The 27,817-nt window shown below is 35.0% G+C and overlaps 1 protein-coding gene across 1 annotated transcript; it reads left to right on the forward strand.

Annotated features, from left to right (window-relative positions):
• Positions 1-27,817, forward strand: LOC129278994 (fibropellin-3-like). Its single transcript, XM_064111575.1, has 10 exons — positions 1-81; positions 1,322-1,379; positions 2,550-2,732; positions 5,166-5,276; positions 7,540-7,650; positions 14,000-14,110; positions 18,238-18,348; positions 21,476-21,586; positions 26,953-27,063; positions 27,789-27,817. Exons 1-10 carry the CDS (start codon positions 79-81, stop codon positions 27,815-27,817), a joined length of 939 nt encoding a protein of 312 aa, XP_063967645.1. The 5' UTR covers positions 1-78.

Here is a 27,817-nt window from a genome sequence, read left to right on the forward strand (position 1 = left end):
TTCGGTAGAGTGGGGTCGTGCTTGAATATCCAAACATAACTATCCAAATGTTAGCGGAGATTTCACTTGTATATAAAAATGGTTTGTATGACATCTTTTCTCGCCATTATAATGTATTTAGTCCTATTCATCTTAAAGCATTTAAGTTAATTTGGAGACTTAATTTTCAAGAACATCATAAAGCGTTGTCATTCATGTGAACCAGGGTGTGTTTTTTAAACGCACCTTTGCGCTGGATGCTGGCAAGGAAACTAATTTTCATATCTAGACTAGTTCACACCCATAATTATGTATGTACTCAGATATATGCACGTTTCTCCTTTTTTTTAAACTATTTGAGTTACATTGTATTACACTCTTTATTATGTTATTGTTACAATTGAGGGATTAATTATTCTACTGTCTTTCTTGCGATAACATTTTTATTATTGAGCAATATTTTTGGAAAATTTAAGCGATACTCATACATGCATTTTACTTGCTAATAGTTGTTAGACGAAACAAGACCATTATCTTTCATTTCATCATTAATATTTATCATTATCATCATCACCATTTTTATTATTATAAATTATCAATACTAATGATAGCAACATTCACAACATACGAAAAACAAAAGTTGACAAAGTTGTTGTACACGTACGATTGCTCACATTTATTTAACATGTAAACTGTACATGTGTAATATTTCACCGTTTGTTAAATTTTCGTTTCTCTTTCTTCCTCTTTAAAGGAGAATGAAACTCTTGGAGCAAGTTAGCTTTTGTGAAAGCAGAAAAAATCAAAGAATAAGATCAACAAAAGTTTGAGTAAAATAGGACTAGCAATAGAAGAGTTATGAGCATTTGAATGTCGAGATCACTAATGCTATGGAGATCCTCCTATTGGCAATGCGACCAAGATCTATGATGTCACATATGAACAACTCTCCCCTTTTGGACACTGAAAATATACCCCAAAACATCTCTTTTTGCTCATTCTAATCATATGACAAACGATGCATCAATGATATAATGTTGTGAAACCTCAGTACTTGTCCTCTCATAAAGAGAACACCTCACCTTGTGATAGACTCTATAAAAGTGAGAATATAAGTGAAATAAGTACTAAAGTAATGAGGGAGTTGTACGTGTGTGACATCACAGATCTTGGTCGCATTGCCAATGGGAGGATCTACATGGCATTAGTTATCTCAATATTCAAATGCTCATAACTTTCTTATTATTCATTCAATCTTCCTAAAACTTTCAACAAAATGTTTCTTTGATTTTTCTCTTTGATATGGATTCAGCTGGTTTCAAGGGTTTCATTCTCCTTTAAGCATTATTTAGGGGTGACGGCCTTCTCTGTGTTCGTCATACTGAACCACGAGTTTTACGGTAAGACATAAAGTTCAAACCTTTCAAACTTACTCGACACCAAAATAGAAATCGTTATGGTTTCTCATTCAGACTAGTCGGAACGAATTTTACAGTGATGCGGTATTAATCTTGGATGCTCAGAGGTGGAACCAGGCATCCAACACTGTCCGAAAATGCCGCCTTTCATCCCCTTAAAAATCCGGGTGGGGCTAATTCTATTTTTTATTTCCTTATGAACAGTTTTAGGTAGAGTGCGTATAGTTTAAAAATGTAAACTTTGACAATATTCCACAATTCGAAAAAAAATATGGGGATACTTTGTATTACATAAAATTATTGAGCTTCGGTCTCTTCTATCAGGTGTCAGTACGATTAGTGGCAAAATATTATGCTTCAGCGAGGATTGCCCACGTATGCGCGTCGTGGTCTTGTGGTTCTGACTCTCGCCTTTCAAACAGAGGGTCGTGAGTTCGAATCCAAACCAATGCGTTTTTTTCTTCAGCAAGAAATTTTTCCACACTGTGCTGCACTCGACCCAGGTGAGGTGAATGGGTACCTGGTAAGATTATTTCCTTGAATGCACTGAGCGCCGGTGATGGTAGCTCGAGCTAAAGCCGGGGTAATAATAGCAGCGCTTTGTATCCTCAGTCAAAATGCGCTTTATAAATTCCAGCTATTATTATTATTACTATTATTTTTATTTTGTGAAGATTGCAGAATTTAGTTTGCGCGAAAATGCTAGTTTTCAAGCTGTGTCGTAGAATAAGGCAATTTAAAAGAAACTGACCATGCTCTACATTTTCTGACCCCCCCCCCTTTATTTAAGTATTCTATTTTAGGCCATTATATAGCAGTCGAGGGTAGCGGGGACCATTTTATTTGTACAAGTAATGTTGTTATTACTTTTAAAAAATGATAAAAGAGAAAGACTTTCTTACTTTTTTTATTTTTGCACAAAATGCAACTCTCTCCCGCGGTCTAAGTCCATTAAATGCACTAAGTATTTTTTTTTATCATATGTCAAATATCGCATTATATTTTACAGCACTTTATAGGCTGTAATCTCCAAAATCAAGGAGAAAGCATACAGAAGAAGAATATCAAGAAGAAGAAAACGAAGAAGCTACGCCAGTGTCAGTCAACTTCTTATTTATCCTTCGTTTTTCCCTCATGATTACCATTAAGCAGGTGTATTCGGTGGCCAAATATGTAAAAAAATACCAGACATCGCCTGCCCTCAAAGCATTTCCGCACACACCGGGACCTTGGTGCAGCTTGTTCCCAAGTATCTAACTCGTGATCAGCCTGAAGATGAAGTCAGAACAGTACCGGCGATGAGAGATAAAGTCAACCTATACTGCGCACATCCAGGTAGGCCTGCTACTTTGACTGAGTATGAAACCCTTGGAATAGGTCAGCTTGTACGAAGAAAAAAAATCAAACAAATATGATCAACAAAAGTTCGGGAACAATTGGACAAGCAATACAGAACGTCATGAATATTTTAATTTCTAAATTACTAATTCTTTATGGAGATCCTCCTATTCGCAATCACACAACGATTTGTGAAGTCGCATAATTACAAATTTCCCCTATGTACACATGAAAATGTAACCCCCAAACATATTTTTTTGTCCATTCTAATGATAATACAAACTCTTCGTCTATGGCTTTTTATGAAGCCTAAAATAAATTTCCTCCTGGACCAATGGAAAAAGACTATGTCGTCTATAATGGATAGACCTCGTACAAGGACAATTTAAAAGTAATTGAGGAGTTTAATAGGTGTGACACCACAAATGTTGGTCGCATTGCCAATGGGAGAATGTCTACATCATTAGCAATCTCAACACTCACATACTGATAATTGTATTATTTGTTCATTTTTTGTTCAACTTTCATTGATTTCTTTCGATTGTTCTGCTTTCACACAAACTTCTTGGTCTTCGTTATTAACAAAATAGGGGACGGTATTCCGTTAATCAGAAAATGAAATAAGGTTCGTTATTTTGACGGTTCGTTAATCCGAAAAGTGAAATATTCTGTGACTAAACAGGAAACCAGAACATCAAGCGGGGGGGGGGGGGTAGAAACACCGTTTCATTTTCAATTTGTATGAGGATGGGAAGGCAGGGAATTTGAGGGGCCAACTGGAGGCACTTTTATGTCTAAATGGGCCTTTTTGTGATATTTTCGCCATAAGATTGTCATTTATGTCGTTGTGTGTTTTGCAATAATTTAGTTGAGCAAAACCTTTTTTTGAAGTGACTTCTGATATCTATCCTTTACACGGTTAAACTTTCAAATCTGAAGTTCTTAAACCCGCTTTTCGGTCAATAATGAGGCTAATAGGCCATACTGTTTAAATGGCATCCCGTGCGAGATGTCGCGAGCGCTAATCGCACGATCAAACTTTTGGACACAATAAAAATTAAAAATTCTGCGAAGTTCTCATAATCATGAAAAAGAGCACAAAGCGCTAACCTAGAATAAATAATATTCCAACTTGAAAACTGGACATTTTAAACATTTTTATAACAATAAAAGAATAAAAAGTGAGTACATTGCTACAAAAAAAACTGAGGCGAGCGTGAACAAAAAGAAAAGGGATTTTCTAACCTGAAATATATTATGTTGTACCTCAAAAAGAGTATTCATTTTCGAAAAATAGCACATTTCATTTAGAAAAAAGGGCATTTTCCCTTTTTGAAAATAGCCATTTTTTCCTAAGGGGAATTTTTTTTTATCATAACCAGCAGAAGCTTTAAAAATGGCACCCCACCCCTAACTAAATCCCCTTATCTGGAGGTTATTTTTGTGGGACCAACACACAGTCCTCAACATTATTAATCGAATCGCACTATCAGGCAGCAATTGCTCAGAGAAAATAAGATTTTTGATCCAAGCGCCAATTTTTAATGCAATAAATTATTTTTACCACAACATACACATGTATCAACCTCTGTTGAAACTGTTGCTGAAAAATGTCTTGTTGTTCTTTAATTTGTTAATTTAACTGGTTTATGCTCAAGTTGTTATTTTGATTTTTATATGCTATGTAACTATAAGAATATTGGGAGGCGCACTCTACAAGCTCCGCTTTTTAGCAGCCTCCTCCATTTCCAGCCTGATATGTAATAATCTTGAATATAATTTTTGTACAGGGATACTTGAAATATGTTTTTTTTTTATATGTCAAGATGTACAAAACAAACTGTAATTGTTGATAATGGAAATAAACGAAATGAAATGAAAAATTGCAACACCGTTTTGTTGCTAAAAATGAATGAACTTAATTTTCAGAAAAACGAACCTTTCATTTTTGGACTCACGAACTTTTGGATTAACGAACCTTATTTCGTTTTCGGACTAAGGAACCTTCGGATAAACGAGACTCATGAAACTTCCAAGCAATCTGCAAAAAAAAGATACATTGTGTCAAAGAAACTCTGGTATCTAGTGTTTTAGTCAACTCTACGGTAAATTTTGACAGAATGAAGGACAATTACTTTTTCAATTAACCTGCCATTTTCTGTTCACCTTTTGCAATTCAAATTACTACTTTGGCTATTTTCAAATAGCCTTAACTCAAGACTATTTGTTGGAAATGGGGTGGTTGCTGACAGATGTTGGTTAATATTATTATTAGTTGGTCTCTGATAACGAAATTATACGCTAATTGTATTTTCTGTATTATATCAAAAGGTTTATGTCAATACTTTGAGACTACACACAGCGTTTGTATATAATTTCGGGCCCCTTAATGCTGGTTTATGTTACTTTCGTCATGTTCTTGTTTAATAGCTTGTTACTCAAACCCGTGCCTTAACGAAGGAACGTGTATGGAGGAACTATTTGGATATAGCTGCTCTTGTGTCCGAGGATACGGTGGGACACATTGCGAAGAAAATATCGGTAGGTTTATTGCAGTGGTGCATTTGCGTCATTCGTAGTTTTAGCTCTCGCCCTAAGTCATCATCTTCTTTTGCTGTTTTTTCTTCTTCTTCTTCTTCTTAATATTATTGTTATTTTGCTTCTTTTTCTTCCTCTTTTACTTATCCTTCTTTGTTTCCCCTTGGGGAGCTATTACTTTTTTCGTTGAAAATATACATGTACATTGAATGAATCAATATAAATTGATTTTGAATCATAATTGATAGCGAGTTATAATGATGAAGCTAATGATACAAAGAAAGTACATTACCGCAAGTGATGATAACAATGCAAGTCTCTGCCGTAAAGATGGATGGGTTTTGGAGCTATATATACCTCCCCCCACAAAACAATGAATAAGTACATAAATAGATAATAGGAAAAAAATCACTACTAAGAAATGAAAAGACAAAAGAAAGGAAACAAATGAAATTGAAAAAGTTAAAATGTAGTATCCTTTCCCAAATATTAAGTGAGGCTGAAATCTCTCACAAAATGAGATGCTTTACAAAAAGTCAATATTTGTGTTGTTCGCTTCGTTCACTCGTATTCCTAAAAATACAACATGTCTGACTCCGTCAGGGTTTCTTGTTCTCACTACACCACTGAGTATTGCGGTAAGGAGAATTTGAACTTATCGAAACGCAATGCTAATCCATCTAAACCTACCCTTTAAAAAATAGAACAACTCAGTCTCTGTAACATCATCAGACAAATATGATGGAAGAGCCGTGGTGTAGTCGTTCTGACCCTAGCCTTGTAAACAGAGGGTCGTGTGTTCGAATCCCACCGCGGTCTATCGTCCGTTTGCAAGGCGTTAATCAACAATTTGCCACTCTCGACCCAGGTGCTAAATGGGTACCCGGTAGGATGCGAAAGATATTTATGTTTGAATTTGCCAGCGCCATAATGAGGCTGCGATGAGAGCAAGGAATGCTCCCCAGGGAGTGGAAATTGTGCACTTTTCGTGCGGGATTGAAATGAATCCAATGACCTGGGTAATAATATCCTGTAAATTTGATATTATTAATATCATTATTAAATGGCATCCTTTTAAGGGCGATTTTTTGTGCTCCTTTTGGCCCGATCGGTGTAAAATTGCAGTTACAACACCTTTAAGGGTGCCAATAAAACAAACAAATAAAGCAGGTACAGGGCCCCGTTGCATGAAAGTTATTATTATTGTGGCTCTACCATCAGATGATAACTACACTAGTAATTATGGTCAACAGCCAAATCAAAAATCCTCTAAAAGTTACCATTGGATGACAAAGTAACCATAACAGTAACTTTTATGCAGTGGGGAACAGAGTTAGACTAAAGTTTTGGTACAGGGTCAGTAAAGTAAATTAAATTAATGTACTGGGGGAATTCAAGTTCATTGTTGATCTATTGGTGTTGGTGTGAGGTAGATTTTTACACGAGTATAAAACTAAAAAGGCCACTCGCTATTTTCTGATATGTCAATAATGAGATCTGGATCAGTTTTACAAACTCAGAATAGATTTTGGAGCCAGGGGAAGCAAACTAAATTGCAACACTAACACCAACACTAATGCCAACACCGGACTGCAAATCAAACATTGTCAGATAATTCGTTTTTTTTCTGATTTCGGAACGGAAAAAAAAAATTTGAGTGAAAATGGAATGTATTTTTAAGATTTAAAACAGACAAACGGTTAATTTTTCCGTTTTACTGTTTTTAATATTTTGATTTTTAGTTTTTCCTTATATATATATATGCGCGAGGGTGGTTAATTGTTTGGACCAAAAAATATGATAAAGACCCCCTTTCTGGGCTGGGGCGGGCCAAAAAAAGCCATCCGCAGCTATCGAGCCAGTTTTTTTGGAATATGGGGGGCACTTATTTTACATTAAATTCATATTTAATGAACGATGTTGTGTTCTAGTCAACTCAACGGGTAAACTTTGACAGAATTAAGGACAATTACTCTTTCAAATAACCTGACATTTTGCGTTCTTTTTTTGCGATTCAAATTACTATTTTGGCTATTTTCAAACAGCCTTAACTCAAGACTATTTGTTGGAATTGGGGTGGTTGCTGAAAGATGTTGGTTAATAATTATTATTAGTTGGTCTCTGATAACGAAATTATACGCTAATTGTATACTCTGTATTATATCAAAGGTTTAGTCAGTGTGAGACTACACACCGTTGGCATACAATTTCGTGCCCCTTAATGCTGTTTTTAATACGTTCCTTTCTTCATGTTCTTTTTTGAAAGCTTGTAACTCAAACCCGTGCCTTAACGGAGGAACGTGTACGGAGGAACTAGTTGGATATAGCTGCTCGTGTGTCCAAGGATACGGTGGGACACAATGCGAAGAAAATTTAAGTAGGTTTATTGCAATGATGCATTTAGCGTCATTTCATAGTTTTAGCTCTCGTACTTATTAGTCATTATCTCGTCTTGCTGCTTCCTCTTTTTTTTTCTTCTTCTTACTCCATGTCCTCCTCCTTTTCTTCTTTCTCTTCTTCCTCTTCTCCTTCTTTCTCCCCTTGTGCCTTGGAGTTGTAAAAAATGCCAAGTTATATACATAAAGTCTTATGAAACCTATTATTATTATTCTTCTTATTATTATTTTCTGTTATTGCTTGACCTGCAAATATTTATCTTATTATTCATTTTTTACTCGGTTTGAACATAAATAAATGTACATGATACAAATGTACAATGCCCAAACTGACCATGCTTACAGTAAGTAAAACTTACTGAAAATCAAGAAAGTAAAATATAAATGCATTCAATGAGAGAACTACTATTAACGTTTTTAACGAAAACCAGTATAAGAGCAGAATAGTTATCATAGAAGTTATCAGATTGAATATCGATAGGGGCGTGTTGAGGCATTTTGGAACTGTTTTGTCAAAGTTCTAAATGTCTAGTAAAAAATCTAGTCTTGATTAAATGTTCACCACTTATAAACCTGAACAATATATATATATATATATATATATATATATATATATATATATATATATATATATATATATATATATATCTGTGCGGGGGTGGTTAATTGTTTGGACAAAAAAAAAAGGTGATAAAGACCCCCTTTTGGGGATAGGGCGGGGCAAAAAAAGCCATCCGCAGCTATCGAGCCAGTTTTTTGTCTCACCTGCATAGCAGTGTGAGACTAAAGGCGCTGCTTTTCCGACGGCGCACAGTGGGCCAGGAGAGAGCAAAAGTGCGCCAAAACTGGTTTTTGGTCATGAAACAAATTTTGTTTTTTTTTCATGTTCTAAGCAAAGATAAGAACCTGTAGAATGCCTCCGTACAATATTTCTCCATTAAATTGAATATTAGTTGCCCATTTTTATTCAATGTTACCGGAAAATGACTCTTTACGGCTACCGCATGTGTAAATGACACGTTTTAGATATTTCACTGTTTTAACAAAACGGATTGCTTAATTTATTTCTAATTCACTGTGCTTTTTTATGAATAATTGTTTCAAGTGATCAAAGATTTTCAAGATAAAATGAAAATCCCTTCAGAGGCAATTTTGGACGAAACCATTTGACAATGGGGGTGTTTTAGCATTTTTTTTTTTCATGAGCATTTCTTTTACAAATTGCTGCCGATTGCTGCGCTGTAAATACCATTGCGGTCTTTGGTATAGTTCATGCTTTACACTGATACCAAATTTAGCTGCATATACGTGCATTTTCTGGAGATATAACCAATTTTTCAACCACATGTTCGCCGTATTTATCACAAAAATCGGTCCAAGTTACTGTCCCATTATGCGCGTGCATGCCGAACGTTGCGGGTGACATTAAACATCAAACTCCCCGTCGCGTTCTGGGAGAGAGAGAGAGAGAGAGGGGGGGGGGGTCTGGCTCAAGTGTGTGGCTCTTATGACTGGTGTCTGCCTTTAAAATATTTTCGTTAAACATACGTAAAGGCAAGCTTTCATTTCCAATTCCACTAACTATATAATAATACATGTAACGCAACTTCATTTTGATGCCAAACTGTTCCATCCCGTGTTCCATATCTGATATGCTGTCATACTGAGAAGATTAATTCTTAAGGTAAGATTCCCGGGTAAGATTATATATTTGGTTTGTTGTTCATAAACCAAGTAGAGGCTACTGTATATCGCTATAACACACATGACTAGGGATGTGATAGGTCTCTCGCAGTTTTCTGACAAAATATGAAAATGTGTATAGGACAGAGAGGGATATCCGTGGGCTCTATTACATGTATAAATTGCATTATCATTATTAGTATTTATCCCCCAAAAGGGTTTGTAACTTCACATACACGTATGAATTCGTTTATCTCTTGGCTCATTCTAAATTTGCTATAATTGTTGGAATCGATCAAGAAGGAAGTGTCTATTATCATTTCAATGATTGTTTAGTTTATGATTCTCATTGACTTTATATGTATTCCACAGAAATGGTAACAGGTGACATTGTGAGTAGCAAGTTTTTAAGAACAATCACAGCCTCTTCCCCCTGATGTTCAAAGTATGCTAAAAGATCCTCTCACCAAAGACATAATAGTTGTTGAGATAGTAGAGAGAGACTCTGATTCGGAATAACTTTGTATACGCCGTTCTTGGTAGGCGTTGTAGGGCCTTGTACTGATTAACATGCAGAGGACCCGGCCTCTAATCACTGGAATCATTATTTTAAAGATTTCACTGTCCTCTTCTGGTATCAATCCATTTTAATTCATGTAGGTGTGGTTAATCATTGTACACAGGGAATAAAAATACTCCTTTTCATTTTTTTTGTACAATTTCACTTTGAATTTTACAATTCCGGATTCATGGTAGGACGCCCTCTTTAAGCGATACTCAAGTCACCAAATGAATTATTTGTACCCCGAGCACAGACTTTTCTGGTTTGGTTGCCTGTTTGTGTGTTTGCTGTTTGCTAATATGCTTAATTATTGCTGAAATTTATCTAAAACTAGTTTCTGAAAATTTGAATCATATTGTAGAATTAGAAACATGTAATTTCTGCTCAAATGTTAACAGCCAATCAGAAAACAGTATTTTAACGACGTCATCAATATTTGAAAATACTTTTATTGAATTCTACGGGTGAAATTACCCCTGTCTACTAAATTTAATCATACAAATGTGTGAATAATGGGTTTTGGCGCACTTTGGGTTCATTCTGGCCCACTGTGCGGCGGCGGCGGCGGCGCCAACACCAAATCTTAACCGAAGGTTAAGTTTTTGAAATGACAGCATAACTTAAAAAGTATATGAACCTAGTTCATGAAACTTAGGCATTAGATTAAATAAGTATTACTAAACATTCTGTTTGAGTTTCATGTCATATGACCAAGGTCAAAGGTCATTTAGGGTCAATGAACTTAGACCATGTTGGGGGAATCAACATCAAAATCTTACCCTAAGGTTAAGTTTTTGAAATGTCATCATAACTTAGAAAATATATGGACCTAGTTCATGAAGCTTGGACATAAGGTTAATAAAGTATCACTAGACTGTCCGCATGAGTTTCACGTCACATGACCAAGGTCGAAGGTCATAGGGTCAATGAACTTTGGCCGAACTGGGGGTATCTGTTGAATTACTATCGTAACTTTGAAAGTTTATGGATCTGATTCATGAAACTTGGACATAATAGTAGTCAAGTATCACTGAACAACCTGTGCGCATTTCAGGTCACATGACCAAGGTCAAAGGTCAATGAACATTGGCCGAATGGGGGTATCTGTTGAATTACCATCATAACTTTGAAAGTTTATGGATCTGATTCATGAAACTTTGACATAAGAGTGATCAAGTATCACTGAACATCCTGTGCGTATTTCAGGTCACATGACCAAGGTCAAAGGTCAATGAACATTGGCCGAATGGGGGTATCTGTTGAATTACCATCATAACTTTAAAAGTTTATGAATCTGATTCATGAAACTTTGACATAAGAGTGATCAAGTATCACTGAACATCTTGTGCGAGTTTCAGGTCACATGATTTAGGTCAAAGGTCATGTAAGGTCAATGAACTTTGGCCATGTTGGGGCTATTTGTTGAATTACCACCATATCTCTGTAAGTGTATTGGTCTAGTTCATAAAACGTGGACATAAGAGTAACCAAGTATCACTGAACATCCTGTGCGAGTTCTAGTAGTTTTCAAAGTCAGCACTGCTGCTATATTGAATCGCGTGATGCAGGTGAGACCGCCAGAGGCATTCCACTTGTTCTAATATGGGGGGCACTTATTTGACATTAAATTCATATTTTTATGCATACTGATGTGGATTGAGCTTTCTCCAATAAGGAGGGTGGGTGATTTTTTATTCACATTTTCCCCGATTGGCAGCTCAATGCTGATTTTTTTTTCTTTTAAGGGTTAGTCCGAACAGTGATCTCTTAGCTTTATTCTTATAAACAAGATTGAATCATTCGAACGCGAGAAGCGAGCAAACTTTTGTAGAAATTTCAGGAATTTGGTCCTAAAAATTGAACATTCTGACCAACGTTATGAACAAGACGCATATGGAACTAACTAATTTCTTTGAGCTCGAAGTGCAAGCTGATATTTTTGATAAACTGTCATAAAGAGGGATTTTAAGCAGTTTGTTCGAATTCATATAAAAGTAGGCTTATACATACTAATGGAAATAATGCGAGCACGCAGCGCCAGCTGATAATTTTTCATGATCAGACCTGAAAAGGAATGTTTTAGAATTACACGGAATACATGCATAGAATAAGTGCTTCAAACGAACCTTATTTCATTTTCGGATCAACGAACCTTATTTCGTTTTCTGACTTAGGAACCTTCGGAATTACGACCCTTATTTTTTTTTCGGACTAACGAACCTTCAGAATTACAAACCTCATTTCGTTTTTGGACTAACGAACCTTCGGAAGTACAAACCTTATTTCGTTTTGGGACTAACGAACCTTTGGAATTACGAACCTTTGGAAAAACAAACCTTCGGAATATTCGAAACTTCCGAATAAGGAAGCGTCGGAATTACAAATGTATGCGAGTTCTGGCTCCGCCTCTTTCGCAAAAGGTTCGGTCTTCAATATTCCGTTTGGCCAACGAAAAAGGAATTATCTAATCGTACCTTGACGGCGGTGTGATCAGAAAAATCGTGTTTCTGATTTCGAAACCGAAAAGGGAAACGAAAAGGTGCGTTCAATTTTCTGTTTCATGCAGGCGAAACAGAAAGAGAAAACGACATTTTCAATTCAATTAGTATATGCAAAAACAGTCAAACGGAATAATGAACGCGTTTTTAATGTTTTTTCCGTTTTTACATATTTTATTTTTGAATCAAAATATTGAAAATTGCCGTTTTTCTGTTTTAGATCTCGAAAATAGAATCAATTTTCACTCAATATTTCGTTTTTGGTTTTTTTTTCTTTGGAAATCAGAAAAACGAATTATCTAAAAGTACCTTGATTGAATTATTATCGAGTACCATCTTAACATTCCAGTGTCACAAAGTGTAGTTGCCATTGAAGGTGTTTCTCTGCCTTTGGCATTTGAAACCAATATAAGACGCCCAAAAATATATTTTTTTAGATTTGCATTGAGTTTGAAAAAGCACATTCTAAGCGCTTAAATATATAACTTTTCAAAATACATCAGTTATATTGTAAAGATAGACCAAGAATAACCTAAACAAGTACATGAAGTACTTGTCTGTAATAAAAGCTAATCTACTGTAGAGCTTAGGGAATAAAACTATGTTTGAAGTTCGGAGCTAACTGGGGCATAAGATTTGCACAATGTTCATATCTCAATGATTATGTCAAAGAAAGTCTCGTATCTTGTTTTCTTGTCAACTTCTAAATGTGAAATTTTGACAGAATGAAGGACAATATCACTCTTTTGCATAACCTAGCATGATTTTATACATTTTTGGGGCAATCAAAATTACTATATTGGCTATTTTCAAAAAACCTTACCAGATGACCTTTTGTTGGTTTTTGAGTGGCTGGTTCACATTTCTATCTTCATGTACTCTTTGAATTGATTTTGAAAAAAAAGCACATTCTAAGCCGTAATATATATATACATATATATATATATATATATATATATATATATATATATATATATATATATATATATATATATATACAAATGTCAAAATAGATCAGCGATACTTAATAGATAGACCTAGAATAACCTATAAAAGAGTTCTTGATTAAATGCAAAAGAAGCCGAGCCAGAGCTTAAAGGAGAAAACTAAGTTTTAAGTTAAGGGCTTACTTAGGCAGAAGATTTGCCAATTGTGCACATCTCATGAAACTTCCAAGCAATCTGCAAAAAAAAATATATTGTGTCAAAGAAACTATCTTGTAATTTAGTCAACTCAACGGTAAACTTTGACAGAATTAAGGACAATTACTCTTTCAAATAACCTGACATTTTGCGTTCGTTTTTTGCAATTCAAATTACTATTTTGGCTATTTTCAAACAGCCTTAACTCAAGACTATTTGTTGGAATTGGGGTGGTTGCTGAAAGATGTTGGTTAATAATTATTATTAGTTGGTCTCTGATAACGAAATTATACGCTAATTGTATTCTCTGTATTATATCAAAAGGTTTATGTCAATACTGTTTTTTTAACACAGTCAGTGTGAGACTACACACCGTTGGTATACAATTTCGTGCCCCTTAATGCTGTTTTTAATACGTTCCTTTCTTCATGTCCTTTTTTGAAAGCTTGTAACTCAAACCCGTGCCTTAACGGAGGAACGTGTACGGAGGAACTAGTTGGATATAGCTGCTCGTGTGTCCAAGGATACGGTGGGACACATTGCGAAGAAAATTTAAGTAGGTTTATTGCAATGATGCATTTAGCGTCATTTCATAGTTTTAGCTCTCGTACTTAGTAGTCATTATCTCGTCTTGCTGCTTCCTCTTTTTTTCTTCTTCTTCTTACTCCATGTCCTCCTCTTTTTCTTCTTTCTCTTCTTCCTCTTCTCCTTCTTTCTCCCCTTGGGCCTTGGAGTTGTAAAAAATGCCAAGTTATATACATAACGTCTTATGAAACCTATTATTATTATTATTATTTTCTGTTATTGCTTGACCTGCAAATATTTATCTTATTATTCATTTTTTTATTCGGTTTGAACATAAATAAATGTACATGATACAAATGTACAAGGACCAAACTGACCATGCTTACAGTAAGTAAAACTTACTGAAAATCAAGCAAGTAAAATATAAATGCATTCAATGGGAGAACTACTATTAACGTTTTTAACGAAAACCAGTATAAGAGCAGAATAGTTATCATATAAGTTATCAGATTGAATATCGATAGGGGCGTGTTGAGGCATTTTGAAACTGTTTTGTCAAAGTTCTAAATGTCTAGTAAAAAATCTAGTCTTGATTAAATGTTCACCACTTTAATAAACCTGAACAATATGTATATATATATATATATATATATATATCTGTGCGGGGGTGGTTAATTGTTTGGACAAAAAAAAAGGTGATAACGACCCCCTTTTGGGGCTAAGGCGGAGCAAAAAAAGCCATCCGCAGCTATCGAGCCAGTTTTTTGTCTCACCTGCATAGCAGTGTGAGACTAAAGGCGCTGCTTTTCCGACGGCGGCGGCGGCGGCGTCAACACCAAATTTTGACCGAAGGTTAAGTTTTTGAAATGACAGCATAACTTAAAAAGTATATGGACCTAGTTCATGAAACTTGGCCATTAGATTAATCAAATATTACTAAACATTCTGCTTGAGTTTCATGTCATATGACTAAGGTCAAAGGTCATTTGGGGTCAATGAACTTAGACCATGTTGGGGGAATCAACATCAAAATCTTAACCTAAGGTTAAGTTTTTGAAATGTCATCATAACTTAGAAAATATATCGATCTAGTTCATGAAACTTATACATAAGGTTAATAAAGTATCACTGAACATTCTGCATGAGTTTCACGTCACATGACCAAGGTCAAAGGTCATTTAGGGTCAATTAACTTTGGCCGAATTGGGGGTATCTGTTGAATTACAATCATAACTTTGAAAGTTTATGGATCTGATTCATGAAACTTGGACATAAGAGTGATCAAGTATCACTGAACGACCTGTGCGCATTTCAGTTCACATGACCAAGGTCACAGGTCAATGAACATTGGCCGAATGGGGGTATCTGTTGAATTACCATCATAACTTTGAATGTTTATTGATCTGATTCATGAAACTTTGACATAAGAGTGATCAAATATCACTGAACATCCTGTGCGAGTTTCAGGTCACATGATCAAGGTCAAAGGTCATGTAAGGTCCATGAACTTTGGCCATGTTGGGACTATTTGTTGAATTACCACCATATCTCTGTAAGTGTATTGGTCTAGTTCATAAAACGTGGACATAAGAGTAACCAAGTATCACTGAACATCTTGTGCGAGTTATAGTAGTTTTCAAAGTCAGCACTGCTGCTATATTGAATCGCGTGATGCAGGTGAGACCGCCAGAGGCATTCCACTTGTTTTAATATGGGGGGCACTTATTTGACATTAAATTTATATTTGTATGCATACTGATGTGGATTGAGCTTTCTCCAATCAGGAGGGTGGGTGATTTTTTATTCACATTTTCCCCGATCGGCTGCCCAATGCTGATTTTTTTTTCTTTTAAGGGTTAGTCCGAACAGTGATCTCTTAGCTTTATTCTAATAAACAAGATTGAATAATTCGAACGCGAGAAGCGAGCAAACTTTCATAGAAATTTCAGGAATTTGATCCTAAAAATTGAACATTCTTACCAATGTTATGAACAAGACGCATATGGAACTAACTAATTTCTTTGAGCTCGAAGTGCAAGCTGATATTTTTGATAAACTGTCATAAAGAGGGATTTTAAGCAGTTTGTTCGAATTCATATAAAAGTAGGCTTATACATACTAATGGAAATAATGCGAGCACGCAGCGCCAGCTGATAATTTTTCATGATCAGACCTGAAAAGGAATGTTTTAGAATTACACGGAATACATGCATAGAATAAGTGCTTCAAACGAACCTTATTTCATTTTCGGATCAACGAACCTTATTTCGTTTTCTGACTTAGGAACCTTCGGAATTACGACCCTTATTTTTTTTTCGGACTAACGAACCTTCAGAATTACAAACCTCATTTCGTTTTTGGACTAACGAACCTTCGGAAGTACAAACCTTATTTCGTTTTGGGACTAACGAACCTTTGGAATTACGAACCTTTGGAAAAACAAACCTTCGGAATATTCGAAACTTCCGAATAAGGAAGCGTCGGAATTACAAATGTATGCGAGTTCTGGCTCCGCCTCTTTCGCAAAAGGTTCGGTCTTCAATATTCCGTTTGGCCAACGAAAAAGGAATTATCTAATCGTACCTTGACGGCGGTGTGATCAGAAAAATCGTGTTTCTGATTTCGAAACCGAAAAGGGAAACGAAAAGGTGCGTTCAATTTTCTGTTTCATGCAGGCGAAACAGAAAGAGAAAACGACATTTTCAATTCAATTAGAATATGCAAAAACAGTCAAACGGAATAATGAACGCGTTTTTAATGTTTTTTCCGTTTTTACATATTTTATTTTTGAATCAAAATATTGAAAATTGCCGTTTTTCTGTTTTAGATCTCGAAAATAGAATCAATTTTCACTCAATATTTCGTTTTTGGTTTTTTTTTCTTTGGAAATCAGAAAAACGAATTATCTAAAAGTACCTTGATTGAATTATTATCGAGTACCATCTTAACATTCCAGTGTCACAAAGTGTAGTTGCCATTGAAGGTGTTTCTCTGCCTTTGGCATTTGAAACCAATATAAGACGCCCAAAAATATATTTTTTTAGATTTGCATTGAGTTTGAAAAAGCACATTCTAAGCGCTTAAATATATAACTTTTCAAAATACATCAGTTATATTGTAAAGATAGACCAAGAATAACCTAAACAAGTACATGAAGTACTTGTCTGTAATAAAAGCTAATCTACTGTAGAGCTTAGGGAATAAAACTATGTTTGAAGTTCGGAGCTAACTGGGGCATAAGATTTGCACAATGTTCATATCTCAATGATTATGTCAAAGAAAGTATCGTATCTTGTTTTCTTGTCAACTTCTAAATGTGAAATTTTGACAGAATGAAGGACAATATCACTCTTTTGCATAACCTAGCATGATTTTATACATTTTTGGGGCAATCAAAATTACTATATTGGCTATTTTCAAAAAACCTTACCAGATGACCTTTTGTTGGTTTTTGAGTGGCTGGTTCACATTTCTATCTTCATGTACTCTTTGAATTGATTTTGAAAAAAAAGCACATTCTAAGCCGTAATATATATATACATATATATATATATATATATATATATATACAAATGTCAAAATAGATCAGCGATACTTAATAGATAGACCTAGAATAACCTATAAAAGAGTTCTTGATTAAATGCAAAAGAAGCCGAGCCAGAGCTTAAAGGAGAAAACTAAGTTTTAAGTTAAGGGCTTACTTAGGCAGAAGATTTGCACATTGTGCACATCTCATGAAACTTCCAAGCAATCTGCAAAAAAAAATATATTGTGTCAAAGAAACTATCTTGTAATTTAGTCAACTCAACGGTAAACTTTGACAGAATTAAGGACAATTACTCTTTCAAATAACCTGACATTTTGCGTTCGTTTTTTGCAATTCAAATTACTATTTTGGCTATTTTCAAACAGCCTTAACTCAAGACTATTTGTTGGAATTGGGGTGGTTGCTGAAAGATGTTGGTTAATAATTATTATTAGTTGGTCTCTGATAACGAAATTATACGCTAATTGTATTCTCTGTATTATATCAAAAGGTTTATGTCAATACTGTTTTTTTAACACAGTCAGTGTGAGACTACACACCGTTGGTATACAATTTCGTGCCCCTTAATGCTGTTTTTAATACGTTCCTTTCTTCATGTCCTTTTTTGAAAGCTTGTAACTCAAACCCGTGCCTTAACGGAGGAACGTGTACGGAGGAACTAGTTGGATATAGCTGCTCGTGTGTCCAAGGATACGGTGGGACACATTGCGAAGAAAATTTAAGTAGGTTTATTGCAATGATGCATTTAGCGTCATTTCATAGTTTTAGCTCTCGTACTTCGTAGTCATTATCTCGTCTTGCTGCTTCCTCTTTTTTTCTTCTTCTTCTTACTCCATGTCCTCCTCTTTTTCTTCTTTCTCTTCTTCCTCTTCTCCTTCTTTCTCCCCTTGGGCCTTGGAGTTGTAAAAAATGCCAAGTTATATACATAACGTCTTATGAAACCTATTATTATTATTATTATTTTCTGTTATTGCTTGACCTGCAAATATTTATCTTATTATTCATTTTTTTATTCGGTTTGAACATAAATAAATGTACATGATACAAATGTACAAGGACCAAACTGACCATGCTTACAGTAAGTAAAACTTACTGAAAATCAAGCAAGTAAAATATAAATGCATTCAATGGGAGAACTACTATTAACGTTTTTAACGAAAACCAGTATAAGAGCAGAATAGTTATCATATAAGTTATCAGATTGAATATCGATAGGGGCGTGTTGAGGCATTTTGAAACTGTTTTGTCAAAGTTCTAAATGTCTAGTAAAAAATCTAGTCTTGATTAAATGTTCACCACTTTAATAAACCTGAACAATATGTATATATATATATATATATATATATATCTGTGCGGGGGTGGTTAATTGTTTGGACAAAAAAAAAGGTGATAACGACCCCCTTTTGGGGCTAAGGCGGAGCAAAAAAAGCCATCCGCAGCTATCGAGCCAGTTTTTTGTCTCACCTGCATAGCAGTGTGAGACTAAAGGCGCTGCTTTTCCGACGGCGGCGGCGGCGGCGTCAACACCAAATTTTGACCGAAGGTTAAGTTTTTGAAATGACAGCATAACTTAAAAAGTATATGGACCTAGTTCATGAAACTTGGCCATTAGATTAATCAAATATTACTAAACATTCTGCTTGAGTTTCATGTCATATGACTAAGGTCAAAGGTCATTTGGGGTCAATGAACTTAGACCATGTTGGGGGAATCAACATCAAAATCTTAACCTAAGGTTAAGTTTTTGAAATGTCATCATAACTTAGAAAATATATCGATCTAGTTCATGAAACTTATACATAAGGTTAATAAAGTATCACTGAACATTCTGCATGAGTTTCACGTCACATGACCAAGGTCAAAGGTCATTTAGGGTCAATTAACTTTGGCCGAATTGGGGGTATCTGTTGAATTACAATCATAACTTTGAAAGTTTATGGATCTGATTCATGAAACTTGGACATAAGAGTGATCAAGTATCACTGAACGACCTGTGCGCATTTCAGTTCACATGACCAAGGTCACAGGTCAATGAACATTGGCCGAATGGGGGTATCTGTTGAATTACCATCATAACTTTGAATGTTTATTGATCTGATTCATGAAACTTTGACATAAGAGTGATCAAATATCACTGAACATCCTGTGCGAGTTTCAGGTCACATGATCAAGGTCAAAGGTCATGTAAGGTCCATGAACTTTGGCCATGTTGGGACTATTTGTTGAATTACCACCATATCTCTGTAAGTGTATTGGTCTAGTTCATAAAACGTGGACATAAGAGTAACCAAGTATCACTGAACATCTTGTGCGAGTTATAGTAGTTTTCAAAGTCAGCACTGCTGCTATATTGAATCGCGTGATGCAGGTGAGACCGCCAGAGGCATTCCACTTGTTTTAATATGGGGGGCACTTATTTGACATTAAATTTATATTTGTATGCATACTGATGTGGATTGAGCTTTCTCCAATCAGGAGGGTGGGTGATTTTTTATTCACATTTTCCCCGATCGGCTGCCCAATGCTGATTTTTTTTTCTTTTAAGGGTTAGTCCGAACAGTGATCTCTTAGCTTTATTCTAATAAACAAGATTGAATAATTCGAACGCGAGAAGCGAGCAAACTTTCATAGAAATTTCAGGAATTTGATCCTAAAAATTGAACATTCTTACCAATGTTATGAACAAGACGCATATGGAACTAACTAATTTCTTTGAGCTCGAAGTGCAAGCTGATATTTTTGATAAACTGTCATAAAGAGGGATTTTAAGCAGTTTGTTCGAATTCATATAAAAGTAGGCTTATACATACTAATGGAAATAATGCGAGCACGCAGCGCCAGCTGAAAATTTTTTTATGATCAGACCTGAAAAGGAATTTTTTATAATTACACGGAATACATGCATAGAATAAGTGCTTCAAACTTTGCATAAGCTAGCATGATTTTATTTATTTTTGGGGCAATCTAAATGACTATATTGGCTATTTTCAAAAAAACTTACCAGATGACCTTTTGTTGGTGTTTGAGTGGCTGGTTCGCATTTCTATCTTCATGTTCTCTTTGAATTGATTTTGAAAAAAAAGCAAATTCTAAGCCGTAAAATATATATATATATATATATATATATATATATATATATATATATATATATATATAAATTAAAGAGTTCTGCGTCGGCGTCATAATGTAGAAACCAAAAAAGACTTAATAAAAACGCCGTAAGGAGACATAAATTGTATATATATATATATATATATATATATAATTGTCAAAATAGATCAGCGATACTTAATAGATAGACCTAGAACAACCTATAAAAGAGTTCTTGATTAAATGCAAAAGAAGCCGAGCCAGAGCTTAAAGGAGAAAACTAAGTTTTAAGTTAAGGGCTTACTTAGGCAGAAGATTTGCACATTGTGCACATCTCATGAAACTTCCAAGCAATCTGCAAAAAAAATTGTGTCAAAGAAACTATCTTGTGTTCTAGTCAAGTCAACGCTAAACTTTGACAGAATTAAGGACAATAACTTTTTCAAATAACCTGACATTTTGCGTTCGTTTTTTTTGCGATTCAAATTACTATTTTGGCTATTTTCAAACAGCCTTAACTCAAGACTATTTGTTGGAAATGGGGTGGATGCTGAAAGATGTTGGTTAATAATCATTATTAGTTGGTCTCTGATAATGATATTATACGCTAATTGTATTCTCTGTATTATATCAAAAGGTTTATGTCAATATTGTTTTTTTAACACAGTCAGTGTGAGACTACACACCGTTGGTATACAATTTCGTGCCCCTTAATGCTGTTTTTAATACGTTCCTTTCTTCATGTTCTTTTTTTGAAAGCTTGTAACTCAAACCCGTGCCTTAACGGAGGAACGTGTACAGAGGAACTAGTTGGATATAACTGCTCGTGTGTCCAAGGATACGGTGGGACACATTGCGAAAAAAATTTAAGTAGGTTTATTGCAATGATACATTTTGCGTCATTTCATAGTTTTAGCTCTCGTACTTATTAGTCATTATCTCCTCTTGCTGCTTCCTCTTTTTTTTTCTTCTTCTTCTTACTCCATGTCCTCCTCCTTTTCTTCTATCTCTTCTTCTTCCTCGTCTCCTTCTTTCTCCCCTTGGGCCTTCGAGTTGTAAAAAAGGCCAAGTTATATACATAAAGTCTTATGAAACCTTTTATTATTATTATTATTGTTATTGTTATTATTTTCTGTTATTGCTTGACCTGGAAATATTTATCTTATTATTCATTTTTTTATTCGGTTTAAACATAAATAAATGTACATGATACAGATGTACAAGGACCAAACTGATCATGCTTACAATAAGAAAAACTTACTGAAAATCAAGCAAGTAAAATATAAATGCATTCAATGAGAGAAGTACTATTAACGTTTTTAACGAAAACCAGTATAAGAGCAGAATTGTTATCATAGAAGTTATCACATTGAATATCGACAGGGGCGTGTTGAGGCATTTTGAAACTGTTTTGTCAAAGTTCTAAATGTGTAGTAAAAAATCTAGTCTTGATTAAATGTTCACCACTTATAAACCTGAACAATATATATATATATACAGTGCGTATCAAAAAAAGTTTACACTTTGAAAAAGCCCTGGGAATTAAAAAATATCCAACATGTGGGTAATTTTTTGACATACAATCTTGGGTTTGGGTCTCATCTATCCAATGAAAGTTTAAGCTTTGACAGAATGTTACACTTGAGTGAGCACTGTCCATTTTTGTAAAGCTCGCAGAAATCTGTTTGCGCAGAAATGCTCGTTTTCACGCTGTGTAAAGGGGAAAGGGCGAAATCAACCTTACCCTGCAAAACATTTCTCATACATTTCCATTGCACTTTTGGTATATTGAAGTAAAACGGATACATTCAAGCATTTTGTAACAATTTTGCCACCCAAATTGAAATTTCAACACTATAGTAAGCACAGCCTTTACCCTTTTTGGTGCCAGCTGGATCTAATGACATAACTGAATCTGAACAAAAGTTTATTTGAGACAGCTCCAGCATTTTTCAATAAGTTTGTATCATTTAAAGTGGGTTTACATTTCATTTTTCATTTAATACTTTTTTCTCTACACTTTTTCCAAGCTTGACAGTAATTAACAAAATGAAAATGAAGCCTAAGCCATTTCATGTAAATCACAGCTCAACGTAAAGCAGATATCGTCACGGTGGTCTCGGTGTGTGGGGGAGTGGGGTGGGGCGCAATGCACTCTTCGAAGTGTTTTGGGCAAGGAAACAAGTTAAAAAAAGGTAAAAGATATCATCAAATCAATTCTACTATCTAATCCGACGTGTTCTTCATGATTAAGGTCTACTTTTATTCGCAAAACTATTTCTAAGTTCTGCGCAAATCATTTTTCACCAACTTTTCAAAAGTAAGTGGTGCTCACTCAAGCGGAAATATTTTTCGACAGTTATATCGTCATTTGCTTAAATGGATCTGTACCAATGTTAAAATGTGGAAAAATCTTTAGGATATTACAAATATGAAATTTTACAGGATTTTTGCTAAGTGTAAACTTTTTTTTGATACGCACTGTATATATATATATATCTGTGTGGGGTGGTTAATTGTTTGGACCCAAAAAATGGTGATAAAGACCGCCTTTTGGGCTAGGGCGGGGCAAAAAAAGCCATCTGCAGCTATCGAGCCAGTTTTTTTGTCTCACCTGCATAGCAGTGTGAGACTATAGGCGCTGCTTTTCCGACGGCGGCGGCGGCGTCAACACCAAATCTTAACCGAAGGTTAAGTTTTTGAAATGGCAGCATAACTTAAAATGTATATGGACCTAGTTCATGAAACTTTGGCAATAAGGTTGATCAAGTATTACTAAACATTCTGCCTGAGTTTCATGTCATATGACCAAGGTCAAAGGTCATTTGGGGTCAATGAACTTAGACCATGTTGGGGGAATCAACATCAAAATCTTAACCTAAGGTTAAGTTTTTGAAATGTCATCATAACTTAGAAAATATATGGACCTGGTTCATGAAACTTGAACATAAGGTTAATAAAGTTTCACTGAACATTCTGCATGAGTTTCACGTCTGATCAAGGTCAAAGGTCATTTAGGGTCAATGAACTTTGGCCGAATTGGGGGTATCTGTTGAATTACTATCATAACTTTGAAAGTTTATAGATCTCATTCATGAAACTTAGACATAATAGTAATCAAGTATCACTGAACATCCTGTGCAAGTGTCAGGTCACATGATTAAGGTCAAAAGTCATTTAGGGTCAATTAACTTTGGCCGAATTGGGGGTATCTGTTGAATTACTATCATAACTTTGAAAGTTTATGGATCTGATTCATGAAACTTGGACATAAGAGTGATCAAGTATCACTGAACGACCTGTGCGCATTTCAGTTCACATGACCAAGGTCACAGGTCAATGAACATTGGCCGAATGGGGGTATCTGTTGAATTACCATCATAACTTTGAATGTTTATTGATCTGATTCATGAAACTTTGACATAAGAGTGATCAAATATCACTGAACATCCTGTGCGAGTTTCAGGTCACATGATCAAGGTCAAAGGTCATGTAAGGTCAATGAACTTTGGCCATGTTGGGACTATTTGTTGAATTACCACCATATCTCTGTAAGTGTATTGGTCTAGTTCATAAAACGTGGACATAAGAGTAACCAAGTATCACTGAACATCTTGTGCGAGTTATAGTAGTTTTCAAAGTCAGCACTGCTGCTATATTGAATCGCGTGATGCAGGTGAGACCGCCAGAGGCATTCCACTTGTTTTAATATGGGGGGCACTTATTTTACATTAAATATATATTTGTATGCATACTGATGTGGATTGAGCTTTCTCCAATCAGGAGGGTGGGTGATTTCTTATTCACATTTTCCCCGATCGGCTGCCCAATGCTGATTTTTTTTTCTTTTAAGGGTTAGTCCGAACAGTGATCTCTTAGCTTTATTCTAATAAACAAGATTGAACAATTCGAACGCGAGAAGCGAGCAAACTTTCATAGAAATTTCAGGAATTTGATCCTAAAAATTGAACATTCTTACCAATGTTATGAACAAGACGCATATGGAGCTAACTAATTTCTTTGAGCTCGAAGTGCAAGCTGATATTTTTGATAAACTGTCATAAAGAGGGATTTTAAGCAGTTTGTTCGAATTCATATAAAAGTAGGCTTATACATACTAATGGAAATAATGCGAGCACGCAGCGCCAGCTGATAATTTTTTATGATCAGACCTGAAAAGGAATATTTTAGAATTACACGGAATACATGCATATAATAAGTGCTTCAAACGGACCTTATTTCATTTTCGGATCAACGAACCTTATTTCGTTTTCTGACTTAGGAACCTTCGGAATTACGACCCTTATTTCGTTTTCGGACTAACGAACCTTCAGAATTACGAACCTCATTTCGTTTTCGGACTAACGAACCTTCGGAATTATGAACCTTATTTCGTTTTCGGAATAACGAACCTTCGAAATGGCGAACCTTTGGAATTACGAACCTTTGGAAATACAAACCTTCGGAGTATTCGAAACTTCCGAATAAGGTAGCGTCGAAATTACAAATGTATGCGAGTTCTGGCTCCGCCTCTTTCGCAAAAGGTTCGGTCTTCAATATTCCGTTTGGCCAACGAAAAATGAATTATCTAATCGTAGCTTGACGGCGGTGCGATCAGAAAAATCGTGTTTCTGATTTCGAAACCGAAAAATGAAACGAGAAGGTGCGTTCAATTTTCTGTTTCATGCAGGCGAAACAGAAAAAGAAAACGACATTTTCAATTCAATTAGAATATGCAAAAACAGTCAAACGGAATAATGAGTGCGTTTTTAATGTTTTTTCCGTTTTTACATATTTCATTCTTGAATCAAAATATTGAAAATTACCGTTTTTCTGTTTTAGATCTCGAAAATAGAATCAATTTTCACTCAATATTTCGGTTTTTTGGTTTTTTTTCTTTGGAAATCAGAAAAACGAATTATCTAAAAGTACCTTGATTGAATTATTATCGAGTACCATCTTAACATTCCAGTGTCACAAAGTGTAGTTGCCATTGAAGGTGTTTCTCTGCCTTTGGCATTTGAAACCAATATAAGACGCTCAAACATATATTTTTTTAGATTTGCATTGAGTTTGAAAAGCACATTCTAAGCGCTTAAATATATATTTTTTCTAAATACATCAGTAATATTGTAAAGATAGATCAAGAATAACCTAAACAAGTACATGAAGTACTTGTCTGTAAGAGAAGCTAATCTACTGTAGAGCTTAAGGAATGAAACTAGGTTTGAAGTTCGGAGCTAACTGGGGCTTAAGATTTGCACAATATTCATATCTCAATAATTGTGTCAAAGAAACTCTCGTATCTTATTTTCTTGTCAACTTCTTGATGTGAAAATTTGACAGAATAAAGGACAATATCACTCTTTTGCATAAGCTAGCATGATTTTATATATTTTTGGGGCAATCTAAATGACTATATTGGCTATTTTCAAAAAACCTTACCAGATGACCTTTTGTTGGTTTTTGAGTGGCTGGTTCGCATTTCTATCTTCATGTTCTCTTTGAATTGATTTTGAAAAAAAGCACATTCTAAGCCGTAATATATATATATAAATCAAAGAGTTCTGCGTCGGCGTCATAATGTAGAAACCAAAAAAGACTTAATAAAAACGCCGTAAGGAGACATAAATTGTATATATATGTATATATAATTGTCAAAATAGATCAGCGATACTTAATAGATAGACCTAGAATAACCTATAAAAGAGTTCTTGATTAAATGCAAAAGAAGCCAAGCCAGAGCTTAAAGGAGAAAACTAAGTTTTAAGTTAAGGGCTTACTTAGGCAGAAGATTTGCACATTGTGAGCATCTCATGAAACTTCCAAGCAATCTGCAAAAAAAATTGTGTCAAAGAAACTATCTTGTGTTCTAGTCAAGTCAACGCTAAACTTTGACAGAATTAAGGACAATTACTTTTTCAAATAACCTGACATTTTGCGTTCGTTTTTTGCGATTCAAATTACTATTTTGGCTATTTTCAAACAGCCTTAACTCAAGACTATTTGTTGGAAATGGGGTGGTTGCTGAAAGATGTTGGTTAATAATCATTTTTAGTTGGTCTCTGATAATGATATTATACGCTAATTGTATTCTCTGTATTATATCAAAAGGTTTATGTCAATATTGTTTTTTTAACACAGTCAGTGTGAGACTACACACCGTTGGTATACAATTTCGTGCCCCTTAATGCTGTTTTTAATACGTTCCTTTCTTCATGTTCTTTTTTTGAAAGCTTGTAACTCAAACCCGTGCCTTAACGGAGGAACGTGTACGGAGGAACTAGTTGGATATAACTGCTCGTGTGTCCAAGGATACGGTGGGACACATTGCGAAAAAAATCTAAGTAGGTTTATTGCAATGATACATTTTGCGTCATTTCATAGTTTTAGCTCTCGTACTTATTAGTCATTATCTCCTCTTGCTGCTTCCTCTTTTTTTCTTCTTCTTCCTCCGTGTCATCCTCCTCTTCTTCTTTCTCTTCTTCTTCATCTTCTTCTTCTTTGTCCCCTGGGCCTTGGAATTGTAAAAAAGGCCAAGTTATATACATAAAGTCTTATGAAACCTTTTATTATTATTATTATTGTTATTGTTATTATTTTCTGTTATTGCTTGACCTGGAAATATTTATCTTATTATTCATTTTTTTATTCGGTTTAAACATAAATAAATATACATGATACAGATGTACAAGGACCAAACTGATCATGCTTACAATAAGTAAAACTTACTGAAAATCAAGCAAGTAAAATATAAATGCATTCAATGAGAGAAGTACTATTAACGTTTTTAACGAAAACCAGTATAAGAGCAGAATTGTTATCATAGAAGTTATCAGATTGAATATCGATAGGGGCGTGTTGAGGCATTTTGAAACTGTTTTGTCAAAGGTCTAAATGTGTAGTAAAAAATCTAGTCTTGATTAAATGTTCACCACTTATAAACCTGAACAATATATATATATATACAGTGCGTATCAAAAAAAGTTTACACTTTGAAAAAGCCCTGGGAATTAAAAAATATCCAACATGTGGGTAATTTTTTGACATACGGTTACTGTGCGCATTTCAGGTCACATGACCAAGGTCACAGGTCAATGA

The sequence above is a fragment of the Lytechinus pictus genome, chromosome 16 (assembly GCF_037042905.1).
Source record: "Lytechinus pictus isolate F3 Inbred chromosome 16, Lp3.0, whole genome shotgun sequence".
Classification (NCBI taxonomy): domain Eukaryota; kingdom Metazoa; phylum Echinodermata; class Echinoidea; order Temnopleuroida; family Toxopneustidae; genus Lytechinus; species Lytechinus pictus.